Genomic DNA, 19,004 nt, shown 5'->3' with positions numbered 1-19,004 from the left:
AAACTGCCTAATTACCTTGGATGGCATCGCTGTTGGAGGAGCTGCGTGACGTGCCAAGACACTACACCAGCGGGTTCGAGGAGCGCCTAAGACTGCGGCTGCGGGAGTTCGCAGTGCTTTCGGACGTCACAGTGCTGGATACGATTTCGACCTGGATGCAACTCGAGCCGGAGAGGACCTGGCATGTTCCCTTAACTGTTATCCTGGACTCCCTGTTGCGGTGCAAAGTCGGGTTCTGGCCAGAGACCGTTTCACGACTCGTAGTTCCTCTGCTCAGCGTTAAATCTGCCAGGTTACTTCTCTCCACAACTGTTGCCGTCGAGGCATTCATCGTACCCGCGTTCTCTCTGCTGGCAGTGAAGGAGGGGAGTCGTGTAGAGTGTGCCAGCATGGATTCTTTGCTGGACTTCCTGCTTGATGTGGCGACCGACCCTCTAAACCGGCTTCAAAGGGTCCATGGCCCCTATCAAACGGTCTTCGACATTGCTGCAACAGCTATAAGCGCTGTTCATGGCGTTCTGGTTGTGGCGGAGTCGAACATGGGCAGCAATGCAGCCCATTCCTACACTGTCGCGGTTCGCGAACATCTGTTCACAGGCCTGATGGATGCGTGGACGCGTCCAAAAACAACAAGTGAGCGGCATCACCTTTAATTACTCAGACTTGTTGCTGTATGCGAACCTTACAAAGTGTGTTGTAGAGCTCATAGCCCTATCCTCAACGCCGGATCTGCTCACCCAGTTGCTCCAGTACGTCCAGAACTACGACTCCTGGCCCTTTTTCACTGCAGAGGAGCGCAGGATGCACTTCAGGTTCTTGTCCGGCGAGGTGCGACGGAAGGCCAAGGACGACCCCCGCTATCAATGCATCCTCTCGGTTATTGATACTCATCCGGGGCTTAGACCGCTGCAGCGTCATGTAGTGAGCAACAGCTTCCGAAAGCGTCTTTTACCAAAGCTAAATGTGATGGTCGACGAGAAGCGCAAACGCCTGCTGAAAGGTGATGTTAGCGCGCTTCTCTCAGCGTTCTCCGTCAGTGACACCTGGCATGGTTTACTTGAAACTGAGTTGGACTTCTATCAGCTTCCGTTGACCCAGTCTGTTAAGCTGTGGAATCCTGCCACCCTCAGTGATCAGGAGGCTTCCTTGGACGCCGAACCGCTTGCCCAATGGCCGACAGTTCTAACGGAGGGCCCTCAGATGGAGGTGGCACTTCCTTCAGCGCAGACGTTGGAGGGATTACAAAGCTTGGCATTTGAGCAAATCGCCACTAAAGAGCACTACGCTATCTCAGAGGTGGACTGCTTGCATTACTATGGGTCCGTAGGAACGACGGAACTTCCACCTACGGTGCAGTCGGGGTTGGAGTTCTACATGGAGCGGCGGCGCTTGGCGTTACGGCTGATGAAGAGTGACCGGCCATCGACGTCGCGGCGCCTGTTCCGGAACTACTGTCGGGAAATCTGCAGACAGCTGCACCCTGTAGTGATGCTGGACGACACCAGCTACGGGAAGGTCAGTGACATGGCACTGGGCGCGCTGTGGGACGCTTTTAACGCTCTGGAGCCTGAGAGCTCGCCGCTTGCTTTCGTACCGCCCTGCCGTACAACGAGCGGGAATCTGGATACCGCGACTTGCCGGCTTCTTCATGTTTCGAGGGAGCAGCTGGACTCTACGCCGCTTCATGAGGCCGAGGTGGTGGAGTGCATGCTGCGTTGCGTGGCGGGCTGCTCACTATTGCTCCACGGCCTGCAGCCTGTAGACGGCTTCTTCTTAGGGAGCTTGCCAGAGCTGCAGCTCTCGAGAGTATGGATGTCCATGACAAGCTTGACCCAAAAATTTGGCGAAACGGCTCACCTCTCGAATCTGTTGGCGAGTTGGCTCATGTTCGGAGGGGAATTCGTCAAAGGGGGCGCGCTGCAGCTTGCGAACGCAAAAACAGACCCCAGTTTGCGCGTCCTGGTTCTGCTGCGATGTATGGCGTCGCCAACTGACAGCCTCCCACACCTAACAACACAGGATGTAGTAGGCCTTGCACCGGTCGTGTTGTGCCTTCTCGAGATCATCGACGCTTTAGGTCTTTACGAGCCTGCGTGGAGGGCCGAGCTGTCATACGTGAAGGACTCCCTGAACCGCATTTTGCCGCCCTTCCCTCAGCAGCTCCTCGTGTGTTCCCTTGGCATATCGTTAGAAGGAATGCTTAACGTCGCGGTCGGAATCCTGATGGCAGACTCTCTGGCTTCTGGGGGCGCGTTCCTTGCTGCACTCTCCGATGCTGTGGACCAGCTATGGGGCCTTGTCCAAGGCCGCGAGGACATTCCAGCCGTGAAGGAGCAGGCTTCTCCGATTCTCAGCCTGCTTGACGCGCCTCACTGCCGCTTGGGTCATGTAGTCGGCGCCGTTCGTGACCTGCTTCGTGAGACGCTCCGCAGCAAGCTCGCCTCGAGCGGTGCGTGGGAACAGACGGCCAATTTCGCAACGTGGCCAGAGTGGACTTTGGAAGCCCTTCTGCCAGCGGCGTTGGAGGCGCTAACTCGACTACACGACACGTACTACAAAGCTGACGTGCTACCCCCCGCGGACGAGGAAGTCGGAGTGCTGAATCTGGTAGGTGTAGTACTGCAGATGCCCGCACTGATGACCCGACTATTCCGAGGCATCCCTGGCGGTGCGCAGGTTGTAGTGTTGCGCCACATCGTAGCCTCCTCCCCGCCCTCGACTGCGAGCTCGTTGCTACATGCGCCGTTGTCGTGCTCGCTGAACGCGGCACAGGTACTTACCGTACTGCTGTCATTCGTCGGACCCACAGGGTCTCATGAGGAGTTCCTGCAACCTCAGGCCTCGGCTACGCTGCTTTCGCTCCCACCTCGATGGCGTTCGGTGATACCCAACTACCCTGCGCCTCCGGCCGTCAATGTGGCCCCTATTCTGGACGTCCTCTGCGTAGACTACACAACCCTGGTGGTTTCTTTCCTGAAGGAAACGGTGTATTGGGGTGCGGCTGACGACGTACTGCTGCAGGACGCCTCTGGTGAAGGGCGGCTCATGCTAAACGTATTTTGGTCCAAGCCCCCCTCCCAACCTGGCGTAGAACGCCTTTCGCCGCTTTTGGGGCGCATGCTGCTGCTTTGTGCTATGCAACCTGGTGGTACAGCACACCAGCCCTTGCTGTCAGGAGTGATACCGGTGCTGGTGAGGCGTCAATCCTGGAGTCGCCCTGCTCTGTTCAAGGGCGTCCGTGCCTGTTTGCTGCACATAGCAGCTGTGACCACCCTCCCCGAAACCACCTCCGTCCCGGAAGTGGTAGGCCGACTGCTGCTAATCCTTGGCCAGTTACCACCCCAGTATCTGCCCTCCTTCTTTGAGGACCTGGAGCAGCAGGCACCTGGATCAAGAGCACGATTGGGGGGCGCGTTGCGTGTGCTGGGAGTGCGCGACTCGAGTTTGGTGGAAGTGTTAATGCAGTACATCTAGACCAAACACGCACAGCACTTCCTAGGCGACCGGTATACGACAACTTCGTATTCCCAAGCGCCGACATCGTAGCTTTGGGCAAAGTAGGGACGCCACTCAGGCTTCGACTGCCATCTCGGACGTGACAGACCGTTCACATCTCTTTTGAGGTTGGACCAGGTTTGCTGGATGCAGCTCCACATTGCGAAACTTACACACACGGAGAATCTAAATCATAATTATGCGGTCAGCTCGATCTGTTGTGGCGTCGTTCAATCCGTCGCTTTTCATCATAAATGCTTGTAGCCTCGACGTCTCCAATCAACTAGGCAGCGGTCTTTCCGGACGAGTCCTACTGGGCCGTTTCAAAAAGGACTCGACCCTTCCCCTGCAACTACCTGACTTCAAATCGAACCTGTACGCGGTGAAACTGCACGATGAGCGTCCCGCCCCGTCAGTAAAACTTTACAATGTTCCCCGACAAGACCAGAAAGTGATTGTCCGCGAGAAATGTTGCTTTGAAGTCCTTGATGAGTACAAGGACTCCGACAAAGAAATCAAAGAACTAGACCGCATGAAGAAGACTCTGAGCAGCTTCCCCTCTGTGGTGGTGGAGTGTCGCATCCGCCGCCTCCAGAAGCGATGCAGCTCAGTTGCTCCGCTGGTTTGGGCCTGCACCGGCCTGCTCAACCACCACTATCCCTACGCAATGACTGCGCAACCTTACTATGAGGAGGGCACTCTGCGGCAGCTGATGAAGGAAGCGACTTCCATGTCAACATGGCAACGCGGGTTGTACACGATAACCTTGCTGCGCGATGTCGGCGAAGCCCTTTCCTACCTGCACCGAGATATAGCTGTCATCCATACTGATGTGCGACCTGCCAACGTTGCCCTGACGCGAAAGGGCCCTAATGGAATGCCGCAGAAAATGGTGCTACTCGACCTTGACAACGCCTTCGTATCCACAGGAAGCAGCTCCAGAAAGCCTGGACGTGCAGGTACAGAAGAGTATCAAGCGCCGGAATGCCTATTGAGTCGTGGGTGTGTAGAAGCCTCAGATGACTGGGCTCTCGGCGCTGTGGCTCTGACGCTGCTCACTGGGCTGCACTTCCCCGGATGCTTCGCCAAGGACGCGGCACGACTTGAACGCCTGCCCTTTGTTAAGTCCACCATGAATGATATTTGGAGCGGCTTAATCGGACTGCTAGTGCCCAACCCTGAACGCCGTGCGACCTCGGCAGACATTGTGACGTGGCTGGAGGGTGCTAGCTGCAGACTTCAGAAAAGCTTGGAGAAGTTACAAGAGAACGACCCGAATAACGGAGATCTGACTTATCTCCCTGTCCTCTCTAGAGCCCTCTACGACGCGAGCCCTATGGCCTCGTCCTTCTCTCCAATCCCCTACGCCCCTACTACCAGTGCCCCTCCTCGACATGTGTTCAGTGGATTGATAAGCGATTAGCCATCACGAGCGTCTCCAAACTGTTGTGGGGCTTCGTAGTTCGTGACCTGCGGCTCATCCGTCTTGCTTGAAGGAGGTTTCACCCCAGAGAGCACATCGTCAATACGGACGATCATACACGCCGCCTCAATGGCTGTCTTCAGGACTTGAACCTTAACAGTGTAGGTGTCCCAGATACCGTTCTCGACAACATCTACGATGTCGCCGGTATCTCCATCGAATCCGATGTTGCAGCCCTTTCCGGCGTCGGCATGTTTGGCGCGGAGTGATGTCATCTTCCTGACGACCTCGGCGCCGCAGTTCTGCGCTAGAGTGCGGGGGATCGCCTCCAAGGCGGTGGCGACTGCTTTGAATGGCCATTGTGCCAAGCCGTCTACCTTCGCAGCGTGATCGATTACGCGACAAGCGAGCTCCATCTCCGTCGCACCTCCACCAGGCAACAGTTTGCCCTCCAAAAGAATATTACGGGCTGCGAACATCGCATCGTTCAGGTTCCGCTCTACCTCGTTGAGAGAGTCCTTAGATGAACCTCGCAGTACGATGGTGCATGCTTTAGGGTCCGCACACTCCTCCACAAATGCGTAGTACTCGTCGCCAATCTTGCGGATCTCGAAGAGGCCAGCGCTAGTGCCGACATCTGCAGGCTTCAGCTCCTCCAGACGGTTGACGATGGTGGCTCCGCACACGCGAGCCAGCCTGTTATTGTCCGTCTTCTTGATACGCCGGACTACACTGATGCCTGCCTTCAGAAGGAAGTGCTGAGCCAGGTCACTGACTCCCTTCTCAGTAAAACACACGCTGGCGCCGGAGTTGATGATGCTCTCGCACATCTTCTTAATCTCCTTCTCCTCCTGGTCCAAGATCGCAGCGAAGTCGTCGTCGTTAGAAATCTCGATGTTGGTCATAGACTCGCCCTTCTTGTACTCCAGAGTGCAGTCCAGGAGACAGATTCGAGGGTTCCTCACCGACCTGCGCATCTTGGCATGCACCACATCCTTGTTGATCATGATACCCTTCAAGACACGGGACTCTTCCCACTCACCACCAGGGATCTTTATCACTCGCGCGTTGCGTTTGATGTCGATGTTCTTAACGCTGCCATCCATTTCCTGCACTGTCTCCGCAGCCTCCAAAGCGAGCTCAGCCACCTTAGACCCCCACCTAGCGCAGAACTTCGTGTTGAGGCACGAGTTCACCACCTCCACCACACGTGCACGGTCGTTCAGGTCCAAATGCAGTGCGATGGACTCCAGCTTGGAGAGGCAAAAATCTAGAGCCAGCATGTATCCTTTCACCATTACGGTCGGATGGATGACGCGCTTGGTTAGGAACTGCTCACTAACGGCGAGCATTTCTCCAGCGAGGATGACAACCGAGGTGGTGCCGTCGCCTGTCTCCTCGTCGAGGGCACGAGAGAGCTCAATCACACTCTTAGCCGCAGGATGGGTGACATCGATTTCCCTCAAAATGGCGTTGCCATCGTTAGTCAAGACTATTCCGCCCATAGGGTCAAGCAGCATCTTTAGGCAAGCCTTCGGGCCGAGTGTAGTACGCACGAAGTCGGCGATGGTTTTTCCCGCCTGGAGGTTCGACAGTTGGGCCTCCTTCCCTTGGTCTCTGTTAGCCTCGACAACCATGATCGGTCCGGCCCTCGGCATCGGTGCTTGCATTCTCGCCGGTAATTATGGATTTAGTAACCGTGCTATCCTGGTGCATAAAGCCACACCCCAGAATCGTCCGTGGTTTGTTTTGCCCTAGCAGCTGCTTCGTAGTGGACGCAGCTTCGTGGATTGCAGCTCTCCAGAAACATATTTATCATATTTGTGATCTATGCACGGCTTGCGTAAGCGAAAGCCGACAGCAAACATCCATCGACTGGATTTCGGTCGCAAGGCGCCTGAGAGTCTGGTATTTGACGTGTGCAACACTGGATCCATCTCCTCTCGGCAGTGCATCGAGTCTGCTGAAAGCAGCGTGCCGATAAGTGACATAGTCAGAAGAGACCAGGAACGCACCAATGCCAATTTGCGAAAGCATATCATGAAGTCAAGAAGGCACAATGGACCATTGACGGCTTCGGTTTTGGAATCCATCGTAGAGGTCCTGTCCTGGGATCACCCCAGGCTGCCCAAGGAAGTGGTACAGGAACGCCAAAATGCTCTCAACGAAGCCATTCGTGGTCGTAAGCTTCTACGACGTCGAATACAAGAGCTGAAGAGCCTATCCGCGGAACCTGAATGTCCGAATGTGCAGGCTGAGATAGATGTGTTTCAGAAGCTATCAGCGCCAGCTGAACCTTGGGCTGGCTACCACGATTAGCTCTGAAAATGATCATATGAAGGGCAAGACCCTAGCATCCGACAAGACGTGTACGCCTGCCTTGGGGCCTAAAAACGAAGCCGACGCCTCCGAATGGGAGGAGAAGCACGTGCATTCCGTCTACTCCGTCATCGCCAAGCACTTCAGCAACACCCGATATAAGCCCTGGCCACGGGTGCAGCGATTCTTAGATAGTTTGGCGCCAGGCAGCGTCGTTTTTGATATTGGGTGCGGCAACGGCAAGTACTCCCTTGTGGCCACCGACAAGATGTGGCTGGGAAGCGACCGTTCTCGCGGCCTGCTGGAGTGCTGTCAGGAGAAGCACCGTGCGCTCGGGCTGCCCTCGTGGCCGCCGCTGGTGGTGGAGGACATGATGAACACGGCCTACAGACCTGAAGTGTGTGACGCCGTCATCGCCATTGCCGTCCTGCATCACATCTCGACGAAGGAGAGGCGCCGTGTTGCTCTAGCTGAGCTTGCGCGGCTGCTTAGACCAGGGGGCCGGATGCTGCTGTACGTCTGGGCGCAAGAGCAGAGGAACGACAGCGTTGGCGGCCGAGATTTCGCTGTGGCGGACTGTTTCGTCCCGTGGCATCTCCAAGAGAAGTTGGCTTCCGGCAGCGTTGACGGCAGCGGCGTTAGCGAATCTGGGCTTCGCACCTTCCAGCGCTACTATCATGTTTTCTCTCGTCAGGAAATATATGAGCTGCAGTGTCCAGACCTTACGATGGACGACGTTGTGTTCGACAAGAACAACTGGGCCGTTTACTACACTAAATGTCCACAAGTATAGAAGTCTTGAAAAGATCGCCGTCTTGCAGCGCGCTCACTCCGTGACGAGTAATGGCTTTGATTTCGGTCCCCGGCATATGTACACCTTGCACAAACACCCCTCCTGCCAGAGTCAGATGTCCGGATATCTGACCGGCCTCGTTGCCTGCAATCACCACGCTCGATTGAAGGTTGAACTTCCGCACTTCCCTGGCCACAAAGTACTCTTCTCCGTAGAGAGCCAGCACCTCATCCATGAGGTGTACCAGGTACTGTTGGGGGGTGACATCACTGAGAGACAGTTGCACGTGTCGTGAAGTCATTGATGGCATGTCAGGCGCCACGAACTGTCCGAAGGCCTTTACCATTTCTTTCACGCAGCAGAGAAAGCAGTCACCCCAGGTGCTGATGATGACGTCGGCAGTGTGATCTAAAAAGTCGAAGCCGTGAGGTCCTCCCGTAGCCGGACACTCGATGGCCTCCATCTCTTCGACTAAGCACACTTCTAGTTCTCCACAATCAGCTTCTTCGCTGAAATGTCGCCTCCTCGAGCGTTGTGGCTGACATTCGAACTCCCTTCCGTCACTAAAAGCGAACATCCGATTTAATCAATGCGTTTTAGGGCAACAGGCGCTGCTTGGCGCACACGACAGTGTTGCAGACGAACATTGCCATCCAGCAAGTCGCGAACCAGTACAAGAAAACTGTCGCGAGCGTGTCGTACCGATCAGGCCGTCGTAGTCGGTCAGACACACAGAGGCCCAAGACCAAGCCAGATAGTGTCTGTATGTTGGCGATGCGCGGCACTCACAATCACGGACCATGCTTCTCTGCCTGTGTAATCTATCGAGCGCTCGATGCTCTGCTGCGACTGATCTTGTGTGTGCCTTTCCGATGCTGGAGGTCGAGCTTGGCTGAGCACGCTGCACTGTATCGTGGGGGCGGAATCGCCAACGACTGCAGCGACTCTATCCAAACGGTCTCCTTCAATGAGGCGACCCATACAAAGAAACCGCAGACGCAGACCGTTGCTAGGCATGACCTCGTTTATTGCGTCCAAGCACACCGTCTCCAATTGCTCAAACGTGCTGTCATCGTCAATCCAAAGTGACGTGTCATCCAACTGCGATATGCCGGCGAACACTACTCTCATTTAATACTCAATTTCGCCAAAATGTAGCAACTCGATCACGTCAATGTACTGAAGAGAGACGGCACCCAACGCCTCAGGTGGAAATTCTGGCTTAAGTTTGCGTTAGCCCACAGCAGTCATAATGATTCAATAGTGATTGCTTGCTCGTATCAAAAAAATAGGCAGAACTTGTCTGTAACAATATAAAACGTCATTAATGTTCACCTTGCTTTCGGGGCTGTATAATGCGTATTGGCGGCGGAGAGACATCAAGATTTTGTTGGTGGGTCCAGCGAACGCGGGAAAGACTACGATGTTGAACACTTATAAACGGCTGTTTGGGTTGCGGTTTCAGGATCCCAGTGCGATCACGCCCACGCTGGGTTTCAACATTGCCAATCTTCCTTACAATCGGAGCAAGCGGATTCTGATGTGGGATATCGGGGGTCAGGGCGGCCGCTGGCGACATTATTTGGAGGAAGCACACGGCGTTCTCTTCGTGGTGGATTCCGCTGACCCACAGCGATGGTCAGACGCCAAGGCTACTCTTGAGGAGATGCTGATGAGCTTGGGAGAGAGAGAGGTTCCCTTCGTTGTGTGCGCAAACAAGAATGTAGGCAGCAGCTGGGCGCCTCATGCAGGACCTGTCGTCTGCTGTCGTCGCAGAGCTTAGCATCGCGCTTGGGCTTCCAAAGAAGTGGGTGCTCTGCTGTGACGCAGTGTCCAGTTTTGAGGGTAACGGCCTTCTAGAGGCACTCACTAAGTTGGTCGAGTCGGCGCCTGAGAGCTGAATTCGACCCTATTGACGCCAATTTATCCGGTTTAGTTCAAGCTTTTTGGTGAAAATGAGCATCAAAACTTGCATGCGTCATGGATCTCTTGGGAATCCGTGTCGACTCGAAGTTTGCGCATGCGGGCAGCAAGAAGGGCGACATCCTTCTCGCTGTAGACCAAACTCGCGGTGGAGGTCGAGTCGCAGCCCTTGACTGCGTAGACGACTGCATTAAGCTCTATCTCGGCGCTTACGTTCATTCCGTGCCAGAGTGTCAGAGGTGACTTCAAGAATGGCGTGGTCACCTTCGTAGTGACTGAATAAAGGCTTCTCGAGGGGTTGGATGGGAATGGCCGCGTAGGGACATCTAATAGGCGGAATCACTACGGCGGCCCCAAGGAAGTCCATGAGAGCCGGAATCTGGATGGCTTCATAGTTTATGGATTTCTTGGATGACAGCAGCCCAAACACCGTAAAGATTCCCCTCGCCAACAAATAGGAGAAGGCCGGTACCCAGGACGCGAAGTGCCCAGAGACGTCGGGGTGTGAGACAAACACAATGTCTGGGTATAGATCCCACTGTGGGTCGTTCAGAACGCTCCCAGCTGGGGGGAAGTCTGTGAGGAGGTCGAGAAGGCCTTCCTTGACAGGCTCATCCCGCTTGCGGCGCTCCAGAGCGGTCTGGATCTGCATTGGGGGGGTTCGATTTCGCTTACAGCTACGAACTCCTGAAAGGAGCCCTTGAACATCTGGACCTTCACCTTGCGGTGCTGCGACCCTTGCACAGGCTTGCACAGTGGAGGTGAGAGCGTGTGCGGAGCTAGTCGCGACCCTATCCGGTCGTCATCGTCCATGAAACCGATCAAAACCACACGGAGGTGGTCAACCATGGGTAGCCGCTCGAGCAGTGCAACCCACGACGCCTGGAACTCCGCGTCGCCGTGTGCACCCAGCACGTACAGGCACAGCGGCCGTTTCCCCGTAGGCAGAGCTGTGTCACGGACTACCAGCTTCCGGTGCAGTAGCGAACGCAAACCCCCACCCAATGTGTCCTTGTTGTGGAAGAACAATGCGTTTTGTAGGGCGAAGAGAAGGGCGAAGGGGAACGTCAGCGTGCATGAGCGAGGCGGCTCCTTCTGGTATCGCATCTCTTCAGGCTGCTTCCACAGGGAGTCCGGACCCAGCGCTTCGTCGGTGTCATGCTTCCATGCGATGAGTACGTCAGTGCTCTCCGCTAGAGCCTCTGGCGCTTCTATGAGCTCTGGCCTGGCCCTCTGCTTGTCGAACGCCCTCTTGTAGAACATGTCTTGAGCCCTCTCGGTGTCCCTTTGTGCCTGCTGCGCCTTCTGTTTGAGGGCCTGCACTGCAGTATTTTCAGGTTGGTCCGCCAACAAATGCGAGCACGTTTCCAGAACCATATCCACATTGCCAAGCGCCATCTCTGCCTGAGCGCGCCTGTACAGTGCCTTCGGGTTGGATCCATCGTAGTTAAGCACCACCTGGGTCTGATTCAACACGGATTCGTAGTCTTCGAGATTCAGATATGCCTGGGCTAAGTTGAGCCGACAGGTCATGCCCAAGTCGAAAAGCTCCTTGTCAGGCTTGGAAACCGACAGCTTCAAACTTCCCTTGAGTGCCCTCTTCCACAATTCCACAGCGGCCTCAACGTTGTGCTTCTTCCATTGGCTGTTGGCTTCCGTGTGAATGTCTCGAGGGTGCACACTCTGCAGAGGGTCCAAACTCCCGCCCAGCAAAAATTCACTGCCCCAGTCAGTGGTCTTAAGGGTACCCTCTCGCTCTGCTGTGTGCAGCGCTTCAGTGATTTCAGGAGGCGGCGGAGGATAACTCTCACACATTACGCAGATTTTCGTTACGGAATGTGGTTGTGGGTGATCGCTGCTGGCTGCTCTGCATATGTTCGATCTACGATTAGATGTTTAGATTGTGCCGAATTTCCAAGTATCTGCGCTAAAGCTCCACACCAATTCCTCCTCCCACTCGCAGCATCTCCTTCTGTAGCGCCCACTTTGTGAGCGGCACCTGCTCGGCGTTCTCGACAGGCTTCACCTCGTCGTTGAGGGGAGCCAGGATGAGCTCGACGTGGCAAGGATTGGACATCCACGGGTTGATACGACCGTGGGCTCTGTACTTGCGTCTGCGGCCCTTGCGAGCGCGGTTAGCGAAGGCGTGATAGACATACATCGTGTCAGTCTCGAGCTCCTTAACCTTAGCGTTGTTAACGGCGTTGTCCAGAACTTTCCTGAAGTTACGCACAGACTTTTCGGGCCAGCGGCCTTGACTGGCGTTCCACTCCTTAGCCTGCGCAGTGCGTCCAATACCTCCATTGAAGTGGAAGTACGGCACACAGCGTCTCTTGTTGAGAACGTCATCGAGATACTGCTTGCAATCGCCAATGCTCATGCCCTTGACGACGTTGCAGAGCTCCACCATGTTCTTGAAGGACGAGCGTACATCATTGGCCTTGGCCTTGGCGCAGTTTGAGTTCGGTTCCGCTCGGCAGTACTTGGTCATTGCGGCTGCAGGGAGGGCATAAAACAGCCATTTAGTGAGACAAAACGGAATGTCGCCAGGTTTGACAATCCAGGGGGCCGGCCGTAGGCCGGCCTGTCCTGGCTTTCGTGTTTGACCAAGTCCCACCAACATTTGATGAAAGAGTTCATGCTTTGTGGAGTTCTAGAATAGACTAATTCTATGCTTGATCTGGTGGTTCAGCGGCCACGACTCGTGGTCGGGGCGTCGTGTGCATTGATGAGCGTTGTCGCGTTGCAAGCCTTAGCTCGCAAGTCCGCAGCCTTTAGGAGCACAATGAACACCAGTGAGGCATACCGGATTCTCAATCTTCCTCCATGTGGGTGGGGCTTGGACCGCTGACTCAGCGGCGTCGGCAGATACCGTTTCCACGAGACACAAACAGCTCATGCTTAGGAATCACCCCGACAATGGCGGAAGCACCTTTCTGGCTGGCAAGATAAACGAAGCCAAAGATTTCATCGTCCGTCGCCGGTGACATCTGGTATTCAGCATTCGTCTTGCAGCTCCTTCATCCCGACTTCCCAGCGAGCGTCCCAGACATCAGGTGCCCACCAAACCCATAAGTCCTCGCAATGAAAGGTCCGCTTCAGGTGCTGTCTGGACTCTGCCGTTGGTGGCAGGTTGGGTGCGTGCTTGATGTCAATTCGGCTCGAAACTGCGATATCCAGCTCTCCTAGTGACGAGCTCTCAGCCTTTTCCAGAATCAGCTGCACCGCAACTCTTGAAAGCGCGAAAATATTTGGCTCTACGAAAAAAGGCTTCCCACGCCGTTTAGGTGCGCGCGCGCTGTGAGACCGCACAGTTATCCAGCCATAGAGTACTGGCCTGGATGACCACTGCGCGTCTTTAGTGCCGAGAAAATCCAGCACTCGTGGCCAGTTCACCAGGGACCGGGAGCAATTGTGCTTGACTATGAAGTCCAGGTCTCGGAACTTGGAGTCTACCCAGTAGTCCACGAACAATGCGTAGTCTATTGGCGTCAAGTCGAATGGAAGCACCAGCATATCTCTGTGTATCTCGGCCTCGTCCAAGAAAGACTGTCGAAAGTCACGTAGCTCAGCAAGCTCCCCAGGATCTTGAGCAACGAAAATCATCCGCACACCCTGCCCAAGACCCAGACGCTTTCGGTTCTCTCGGATGAACCGGCGGGAGGACAGGTCCAGCCACCGCGACATCGCCAAAATCATTATTCGTCCCTGCCTCTTTTGTTTCCGCAAAAAGGAGTCTGCGTTCGCCAGGTATCGTGAGCTCACTGTCATGAACGAACACAGACGGCTCGACTGCCGGTTTTACGTTACGCCATCGCGGGAAGCGCAGGGGCTCAGGAGACGGCCCTGCGGGCGTCTGTCGTCTCGGAGTGCGCCGGAATATCAAAGCCTGCCTAAATTTCCGCCGTATGGGGAGGACGGTTCCTCGGTGCAGCATGGCGAAGGTAAGCACCCCCGCCATCGCAAGAAGAAAGCACCAACGGTTCACCATGCGCATTATTTCTGACTTTCGCGAATCGAAAGTAGAGCTTGACGCATCTGTGGTCCTTGGTTTAATCCATGGTAGGATGCAGTCATTCGGATGTAGGAGCATAACGCAGTCGAAACAAAACTGAATGCAATTATCCAGCCCTGTTGAACACTTTGCAGACGTGCCCATTCATCAGTTATTTTTTACACGCTGGCACTCAGTTTCGCTTGTGTAGGTGGTCCACACTAATTTCGTCTAAATCGGACTATTGTGGATTATTATTGCAGATGCAGCCTGCTTGTCCATTGGGTGAGACAGCAACCCCTCCCCCATCAGATATCCAAAGTCATGAAGCTCTGTTGTCACCCGTGGGCCGACGCGGCTCAGGCCCTCCTTCCCGACCTGATACTGGGCGGCAGGAACTACCTAAAGAGGTGGGCGTCGGGTTTCCCGACAACGCAGGCACTAGAGGCGTTCGATGAGCTCCCCGACGTGATGATTTTCCCCGTGACGCGTAACTTCGACGCCAACGCGAGGGAGCCTTTCGTTGGCTATAAAGTTTTACGACGAGACGTCTTCAGTATCTTCTTTATCCCCGTTGACTGTCCCCTTGGAGTGAAGTGCCCTGATGGTTACTGCTGTTTCGCGCATTCTTCATTTGAGAAGATGTTTCACCCCATATGCTTTCAGAGCCAGGCCTGCTTTAACCGCTTGAAGTGTCCTTACCTTGAGATGGGAAAGTTTTGCTCGTACTATCACGATGAGACCACTAAGCGCGCTGCCTACAATCTCTGGAGATTTTGGGAAACGTGGTGGTATGGATGGCGAGATTACGAAGGCATCATCCGAGCCGCCTTCGACGACCTCGAGAGGTCGGGCATGTATCAACGTGTGGCATCGCCGATTCCCCTGTCACGAAAAGGTCCCCCTCACGTCAACGCCAACGGTTTCAGCGTCCTTCGGGTACGTCTCGGCAACAACAAGACGTTTGTCCCTCAGAAGCCTTTGGCTCACCGCAACTTCGCAGAGATCGTCAAGTCAGGACCTACCATTTTGGGAAAAGTGAGCGTGCCAAGTGTCTCTCACCGCAGATTCTTAACGGGGAGTACGCCGACTACTACGAGGCGCTGATTACGGAGACTTGTCTACGGCAGTCCGATGTCAGCTCACCAGGACACCCCAGTCGGTACTCCGTCGATATGCGACCATCGTATGATGACGACAAGATCTACGCTGCTTCTCCGCAATCCAAGCGGAATTCACTGTCAGTTCAGGGAGGTTCTCCTGTACCCTCGTCCCACAGCAGCGACTGTAGCGCGGAAGTCGCCCTAGCGTATCTCAAGTTGGAAAGCAACCTAGTGAGGCTCCCCCCTGACCTGCGGTCGATTGTGATGTCCGTGCAGCTCTCGATGGAAACGCAAAGCATATTCGAGCAGCTATGGCAACCGATGCACGCCGTCGGCCACACCGTCCCCGCGGCTGCATTCCCAGCGCAAACGCGGTTCAAGACGGATGACATGCTAAAGCAACTGCAGACTAGCAGTTTCTCACGTAAGGCTGAGGGCAACCTCTTCTATGACGGCTCTCTGGAACTGCTCAGCCAGGATGACTACAACCTGCGGCCGTGACCTTAACACTGTGTTTAAGACCATTCGCGTATGCAGACTGTCGCAAAGGGAGTCGTAGTGTTCAGCAGTTAGTAGGGATCACCTAAAGTGTCACAATATCTTCAGTCCTGCGTTCTCCTTCTGTAACCGCTGCGTACTAACTGTCCTTATCACCCACCGCGATCTCTTCCTCCAGCGCAGTGTCGCCAGGGCACTCCACTACGGGCTCGCGGATGTTCACTACGGATTGCAAGTAGCCTAAGGAGTTTTTTAGGACTTCAGATATCGCAGATCTTTGTTCCTCCAGCCGCTTCAGCTCCTGCTCCTGTTGGGCATCTTCCGTCATCATTGCGGCCTTCACCGTTTCTAGTCCCACGAAAGCCTGGCTGACCATGTCTTCGAGTTGGGCTCGACGACTTGAAGAATGTGTTAACTCCCTGACATCGTCTGCCAATTCGTGGCGTAATACCTCAGTTCTGGCGATGACCGCTGCCTGGTCCCTCTTCAGCTCCTCCAGCTGTTCCTCCAGTGCCCTGATTTCCATCTCAGCCTGCTCAACGCTGACCTCGACGAGACTTGCCTCGTACTCCAGCTCGGACTGCTGCTTTAACAGACGCGCAGGCTGCATCGGAATTCGGTCACGTATATATCTTTGAGGCTCGACAGTCTGTTCCAACAGGTAGGAACGGCTTCATGAGGCCGTCCGACACGACCTTCCATGTAGACCGTGGAGCACCCGCCTGTATTTGGAGCAGCTCGTCCTGGTATGGCATGACGCCTGCGCTACTTTGAGCGATTCGTATTTTGTCAGCGAAAACGGACATTCTGTAATACGTGTACCGACGGGTGAGGGTGGTGGGGTCGATAGAAATAATCGGCTCACAAAACCATTTTACACACGAGCAAACGCAGTCACGTGATGTTGTGGCGGCTGCACGAACCGACTGTCGCTGTACGTGGCCACCCGCCGGCTCATGGAGTTGGCAGGGCTCCACCGCGCGTCGAGGGGCCGCTTCGCATTTCCGTGTGGCGTCGTGAAGGCGGGGTTCTGCAGAGGTGGTGATGGGTAGTTGTAGACGTAACGAGGGACCTCGGTGAGGGGCAGTCTGCGGGGAGGACAACGGGACACGACGCGAGATTCCATTTTCGGGAGAGTATTCTCCTTGGGTTGGCGGTGCTCCGCATTGCCAAGCCTTGTCTTCACTGGCAGAGACCTTCTGAAGTTCCCGTCGGCGTAGGCAGTAGGGGGCTGCCGAGGTCCGTCTCGCGCAGGATAGGGAGGACGCGTGTCAACCATACGGTTCAACATTGTCATCGGCCCACCTGATCTGGAATCCATAGAATCTACTGGTCTCGAATCCCTAATCCTTGATCTCGAATCCATGACCTTTGTTTTCACCTGTCTCGAATCCATTGCCCTTGTGTCCATCTGTCTCGAATCCATGACCCTTGTATCCACTGGTCTCGAATCCATGACCCTTGTATCCACTGGTCTCGAATCCACTGGTCTCGAATCCACTGGTCTCGAATCCATGACCCTTGTATCCACTGGTCTCGAATCCATGACTGGTCTCGAATCCATGACCCTTTTATCCACTGGTCTCGAATCCATGACCCTTTTATCCACTGGTCTCGAATCCATTGCCCTTGCGTCCACCTGTCTCAAATCCATTGCCCTTGCGTCCACCTGTTTCGAATCCATTGCCCTTGTGTCCACCTGTCTAGAATCCATTGCCTTTGGATGTACTGGTCTAGAATCCTCCGTCCCAGAATCCAGTGTTCTTTGGTCCACAGCTCTGGAATCCGCTGTCCTCGAATCTAGTGAACGCATATCGAACCGTCTCGAGTCGAGTGTGTGGTAGTTTGCAGGGGGTGGTCGGGCGTCAGGCCGCGACTCAGCCACCGTGGACGCATCTCTAGGGGATTCCGGGTGGGCAAAATTCGACATGAATCGCGGTTCGACGCTTTCGGCGTTATCCAGAGCTTGAAACTCCTTATCCTCATGAAGGGCCACGAATTCCTCGATAGAATATGTTCTGCCATCGAAGTCTACGTCGAGGGTAGTGCCGTTCTTGTACATCTTTACTGGGGGGAGACGTCCAAAAAGATACACACCTCGTTTAACTCGTGTAAAAATTATCTTGTTAGTACGCTCGTTCGAGAAGGTGGCCACAAGTCCATCTACAGGATCCCCAGGCACAGGGGAGTATTCAGTGTGGCCGAATATGGGCAGCACCTTCACCTCGGACGTCTTCGAGGCCTTACGCCGAGGTTCTCGCGATCGGACGGACTCGTACTTATGACGATTGAAGCTCTCGACTTTAGATGATTTCGCGTCTGAATTCAATACAGTGCTAGCGAAGTAGTCGTAGTCCTTGGGATCGTTCGCAAAGCACTTTCTTATTGAGGGGGACAGCAGACTCTTCAGCCTGGCATTCTCGCTCTCCACAGCTGCCATCTCAGATTCCTTGGCCTGTAGCCGCTCCTTCAGCTCCGCCACTTGTTCCGTGAGGTGGCGCGACGCGGTTGTCAGTGCTAGAAAGTTCTTCTCGTCCCGACACAGGGTGTGGATTTGAGTCTGTAGAAGGTCACGCATAGTCTCAACGTCGGCAGCTCGCCGCCGGACAGCTTCTTCACGCGCCAAAACTCCCTCGTATTTTGTCTCGTTCTCCTCCTTCTCCTTACGGAGCACCACGACTTCCGACTGCAGAAATCGGTTGGTGTTTTCAGCTGCCAGCGCCAATGTCTTGAGATCACACGCTTCCTTACGGTAGGCACTGGCCGCCGCGTGAAGCGCCGACACCTTGTCAGACTCATTGGCTAGGAGAAGGAGGTCGTTCTCCTCTCTTCGACGCTCCAATAATCTTTGAAGGCGATTCGCCAAAACTTGGTGCTGAAGTCGGCTAACTATCTGGTCCGTCATCTTCTGTCTGAGCTCGGCAATCATGGCCTTCTGCTGGTAGTGGCGGGTGTCGTCAATCAGGTGGACGTGCGTATCGTTTCGGAGCAGAGGTCTCGGCTGGCGTGACATAGAAGCTATTGATGTAAGCATGCGCGATTTCCGACATCGCCGTCGAGAGGAATCCTTCTCGATGCGTTCCAATCTAGAGGAAACATCTGACAGCATGTGCAGTACGGTGCCGTGAAGTGCTGGCTCCGACACAGGTTTGCAGGACTGCACACTGGAGTGCAGCTGGGCCAGGTGTCCTTGAAGTTGCGTTATTTCTGACCGGAGCTTGTCAACTTGAAGGTTGGAGCCCACGTCGGAGAAGATGCTGGGCCCCATCAGCGCGCTGCTGTTTAGGACGTCGAAGTTCCGAGGTTTGAAATCAGCTAAGGTTCCGGTCTTGGTCTCTACCTCGCTGGTCTTTTCGGTGCTGTTTTTGCTACTTTGCTGGCTGATAGCATCTTCTTGGCGCAGCACCAAGGTTAGGTTTCGGGTCTCCGGATCCACAACGAATCCTTCGGGCAGAG

The 19,004-nt window shown here is 54.9% G+C and overlaps 13 protein-coding genes across 23 annotated transcripts; 6 read left to right on the top strand and 7 right to left on the bottom strand.

Annotated features, from left to right (window-relative positions):
• Positions 1–20: 20 nt before the first annotated feature.
• Positions 21–3,474, top strand: KVP18_002105 (uncharacterized protein; the record flags this gene model as incomplete). Its single annotated transcript, XM_067952755.1, has 2 exons — positions 21–633; positions 662–3,474. 2 exons carry the CDS (start codon positions 21–23, stop codon positions 3,472–3,474), a joined length of 3,426 nt encoding a protein of 1,141 aa, XP_067812684.1.
• A 220-nt stretch (positions 3,475–3,694) lies between these two features.
• Positions 3,695–4,776, top strand: KVP18_005163 (uncharacterized protein; the record flags this gene model as incomplete). Its single annotated transcript, XM_067949540.1, has 2 exons — positions 3,695–4,702; positions 4,732–4,776. 2 exons carry the CDS (start codon positions 3,695–3,697, stop codon positions 4,774–4,776), a joined length of 1,053 nt encoding a protein of 350 aa, XP_067812711.1.
• A 138-nt stretch (positions 4,777–4,914) lies between these two features.
• Positions 4,915–6,588, bottom strand: KVP18_002112 (uncharacterized protein; the record flags this gene model as incomplete). Of its 2 annotated transcripts, none has more annotated exons than XM_067952769.1 (1): positions 4,915–6,588. In XM_067952769.1, one exon carries the CDS (start codon positions 6,586–6,588, stop codon positions 4,915–4,917), a length of 1,674 nt encoding a protein of 557 aa, XP_067812698.1. The 2 variants fall into 2 exon arrangements, with proteins under 2 accessions (XP_067812698.1, XP_067812697.1); XM_067952768.1 differs by having other exon boundaries at positions 4,915–6,576.
• Positions 6,589–6,748: 160 nt separating this feature from the next.
• Positions 6,749–8,030, top strand: KVP18_002108 (uncharacterized protein; the record flags this gene model as incomplete). Of its 3 annotated transcripts, XM_067952760.1 has the most annotated exons (2): positions 6,749–7,165; positions 7,203–8,030. In XM_067952760.1, 2 exons carry the CDS (start codon positions 6,749–6,751, stop codon positions 8,028–8,030), a joined length of 1,245 nt encoding a protein of 414 aa, XP_067812689.1. The 3 variants fall into 3 exon arrangements, with proteins under 3 accessions (XP_067812689.1, XP_067812688.1, XP_067812687.1); XM_067952759.1 differs by having other exon boundaries at positions 6,749–7,237; XM_067952758.1 differs by lacking the exon at positions 6,749–7,165 and having other exon boundaries at positions 7,254–8,030.
• A 596-nt stretch (positions 8,031–8,626) lies between these two features.
• KVP18_002101 (uncharacterized protein) lies at positions 8,627–9,161 on the bottom strand (the record flags this gene model as incomplete). 2 transcript variants are annotated; one of them, XM_067952750.1, is made up of 2 exons in its annotated part: positions 8,627–8,791; positions 8,820–9,161. In XM_067952750.1, 2 exons carry the CDS (start codon positions 9,159–9,161, stop codon positions 8,627–8,629), a joined length of 507 nt encoding a protein of 168 aa, XP_067812679.1. The 2 variants fall into 2 exon arrangements, with proteins under 2 accessions (XP_067812679.1, XP_067812680.1); XM_067952751.1 differs by having other exon boundaries at positions 8,754–9,161.
• Positions 9,162–9,357: 196 nt separating this feature from the next.
• On the top strand, positions 9,358–9,931 carry KVP18_002115 (uncharacterized protein; the record flags this gene model as incomplete). 2 transcript variants are annotated; one of them, XM_067952773.1, is made up of 2 exons in its annotated part: positions 9,358–9,753; positions 9,782–9,931. In XM_067952773.1, the coding sequence occupies 2 exons, from the start codon at positions 9,358–9,360 to the stop codon at positions 9,929–9,931; spliced, it is 546 nt and encodes a 181-aa protein (XP_067812702.1). The 2 variants fall into 2 exon arrangements, with proteins under 2 accessions (XP_067812702.1, XP_067812703.1); XM_067952774.1 differs by having other exon boundaries at positions 9,358–9,813.
• Positions 9,932–9,992: 61 nt separating this feature from the next.
• Positions 9,993–11,768, bottom strand: KVP18_002109 (uncharacterized protein; the record flags this gene model as incomplete). 2 transcript variants are annotated; one of them, XM_067952761.1, is made up of 3 exons in its annotated part: positions 9,993–10,138; positions 10,167–10,599; positions 10,629–11,768. In XM_067952761.1, the coding sequence occupies 3 exons, from the start codon at positions 11,766–11,768 to the stop codon at positions 9,993–9,995; spliced, it is 1,719 nt and encodes a 572-aa protein (XP_067812690.1). The 2 variants fall into 2 exon arrangements, with proteins under 2 accessions (XP_067812690.1, XP_067812691.1); XM_067952762.1 differs by lacking the exon at positions 9,993–10,138 and having other exon boundaries at positions 10,144–10,599.
• A 112-nt stretch (positions 11,769–11,880) lies between these two features.
• Positions 11,881–12,576, bottom strand: KVP18_002113 (uncharacterized protein; the record flags this gene model as incomplete). 2 transcript variants are annotated; one of them, XM_067952770.1, is made up of 1 exon in its annotated part: positions 11,881–12,576. In XM_067952770.1, the coding sequence occupies one exon, from the start codon at positions 12,574–12,576 to the stop codon at positions 11,881–11,883; it is 696 nt and encodes a 231-aa protein (XP_067812699.1). The 2 variants fall into 2 exon arrangements, with proteins under 2 accessions (XP_067812699.1, XP_067812700.1); XM_067952771.1 differs by having other exon boundaries at positions 11,881–12,444.
• A 48-nt stretch (positions 12,577–12,624) lies between these two features.
• KVP18_005164 (uncharacterized protein) lies at positions 12,625–12,940 on the top strand (the record flags this gene model as incomplete). The annotated part of the gene is made up of 2 exons (XM_067949541.1): positions 12,625–12,781; positions 12,810–12,940. The coding sequence occupies 2 exons, from the start codon at positions 12,625–12,627 to the stop codon at positions 12,938–12,940; spliced, it is 288 nt and encodes a 95-aa protein (XP_067812712.1).
• A 10-nt stretch (positions 12,941–12,950) lies between these two features.
• KVP18_002100 (uncharacterized protein) lies at positions 12,951–13,950 on the bottom strand (the record flags this gene model as incomplete). 2 transcript variants are annotated; one of them, XM_067952749.1, is made up of 2 exons in its annotated part: positions 12,951–13,690; positions 13,719–13,950. In XM_067952749.1, 2 exons carry the CDS (start codon positions 13,948–13,950, stop codon positions 12,951–12,953), a joined length of 972 nt encoding a protein of 323 aa, XP_067812678.1. The 2 variants fall into 2 exon arrangements, with proteins under 2 accessions (XP_067812678.1, XP_067812677.1); XM_067952748.1 differs by lacking the exon at positions 13,719–13,950 and having other exon boundaries at positions 12,951–13,640.
• A 321-nt stretch (positions 13,951–14,271) lies between these two features.
• On the top strand, positions 14,272–15,551 carry KVP18_002121 (uncharacterized protein; the record flags this gene model as incomplete). Its single annotated transcript, XM_067952781.1, has 2 exons — positions 14,272–14,985; positions 15,015–15,551. The coding sequence occupies 2 exons, from the start codon at positions 14,272–14,274 to the stop codon at positions 15,549–15,551; spliced, it is 1,251 nt and encodes a 416-aa protein (XP_067812710.1).
• A 90-nt stretch (positions 15,552–15,641) lies between these two features.
• Positions 15,642–16,158, bottom strand: KVP18_002116 (uncharacterized protein; the record flags this gene model as incomplete). 2 transcript variants are annotated; one of them, XM_067952775.1, is made up of 2 exons in its annotated part: positions 15,642–15,680; positions 15,709–16,158. In XM_067952775.1, the coding sequence occupies 2 exons, from the start codon at positions 16,156–16,158 to the stop codon at positions 15,642–15,644; spliced, it is 489 nt and encodes a 162-aa protein (XP_067812704.1). The 2 variants fall into 2 exon arrangements, with proteins under 2 accessions (XP_067812704.1, XP_067812705.1); XM_067952776.1 differs by lacking the exon at positions 15,642–15,680 and having other exon boundaries at positions 15,688–16,158.
• A 264-nt stretch (positions 16,159–16,422) lies between these two features.
• KVP18_002111 (uncharacterized protein) lies at positions 16,423–19,004 on the bottom strand (the record flags this gene model as incomplete). 2 transcript variants are annotated; one of them, XM_067952766.1, is made up of 1 exon in its annotated part: positions 16,423–19,004. In XM_067952766.1, a coding segment is annotated over one exon (2,582 nt), but the record flags the coding sequence as incomplete, so codon positions are not given. The 2 variants fall into 2 exon arrangements, with proteins under 2 accessions (XP_067812695.1, XP_067812696.1); XM_067952767.1 differs by having other exon boundaries at positions 16,423–18,816.

Source organism: the organism of the source record quoted next, assembly GCF_019968955.1.
Source record: "MAG: Porospora cf. gigantea A chromosome Unknown PgA_NODE_141_length_34371_cov_353.04, whole genome shotgun sequence".
Classification (NCBI taxonomy): domain Eukaryota; phylum Apicomplexa; class Conoidasida; order Eugregarinorida; family Porosporidae; genus Porospora; species Porospora cf. gigantea A.
Note: the sequence above shows the minus strand (reverse complement) of the source record. Positions and strands in the feature narration are given on the sequence as shown.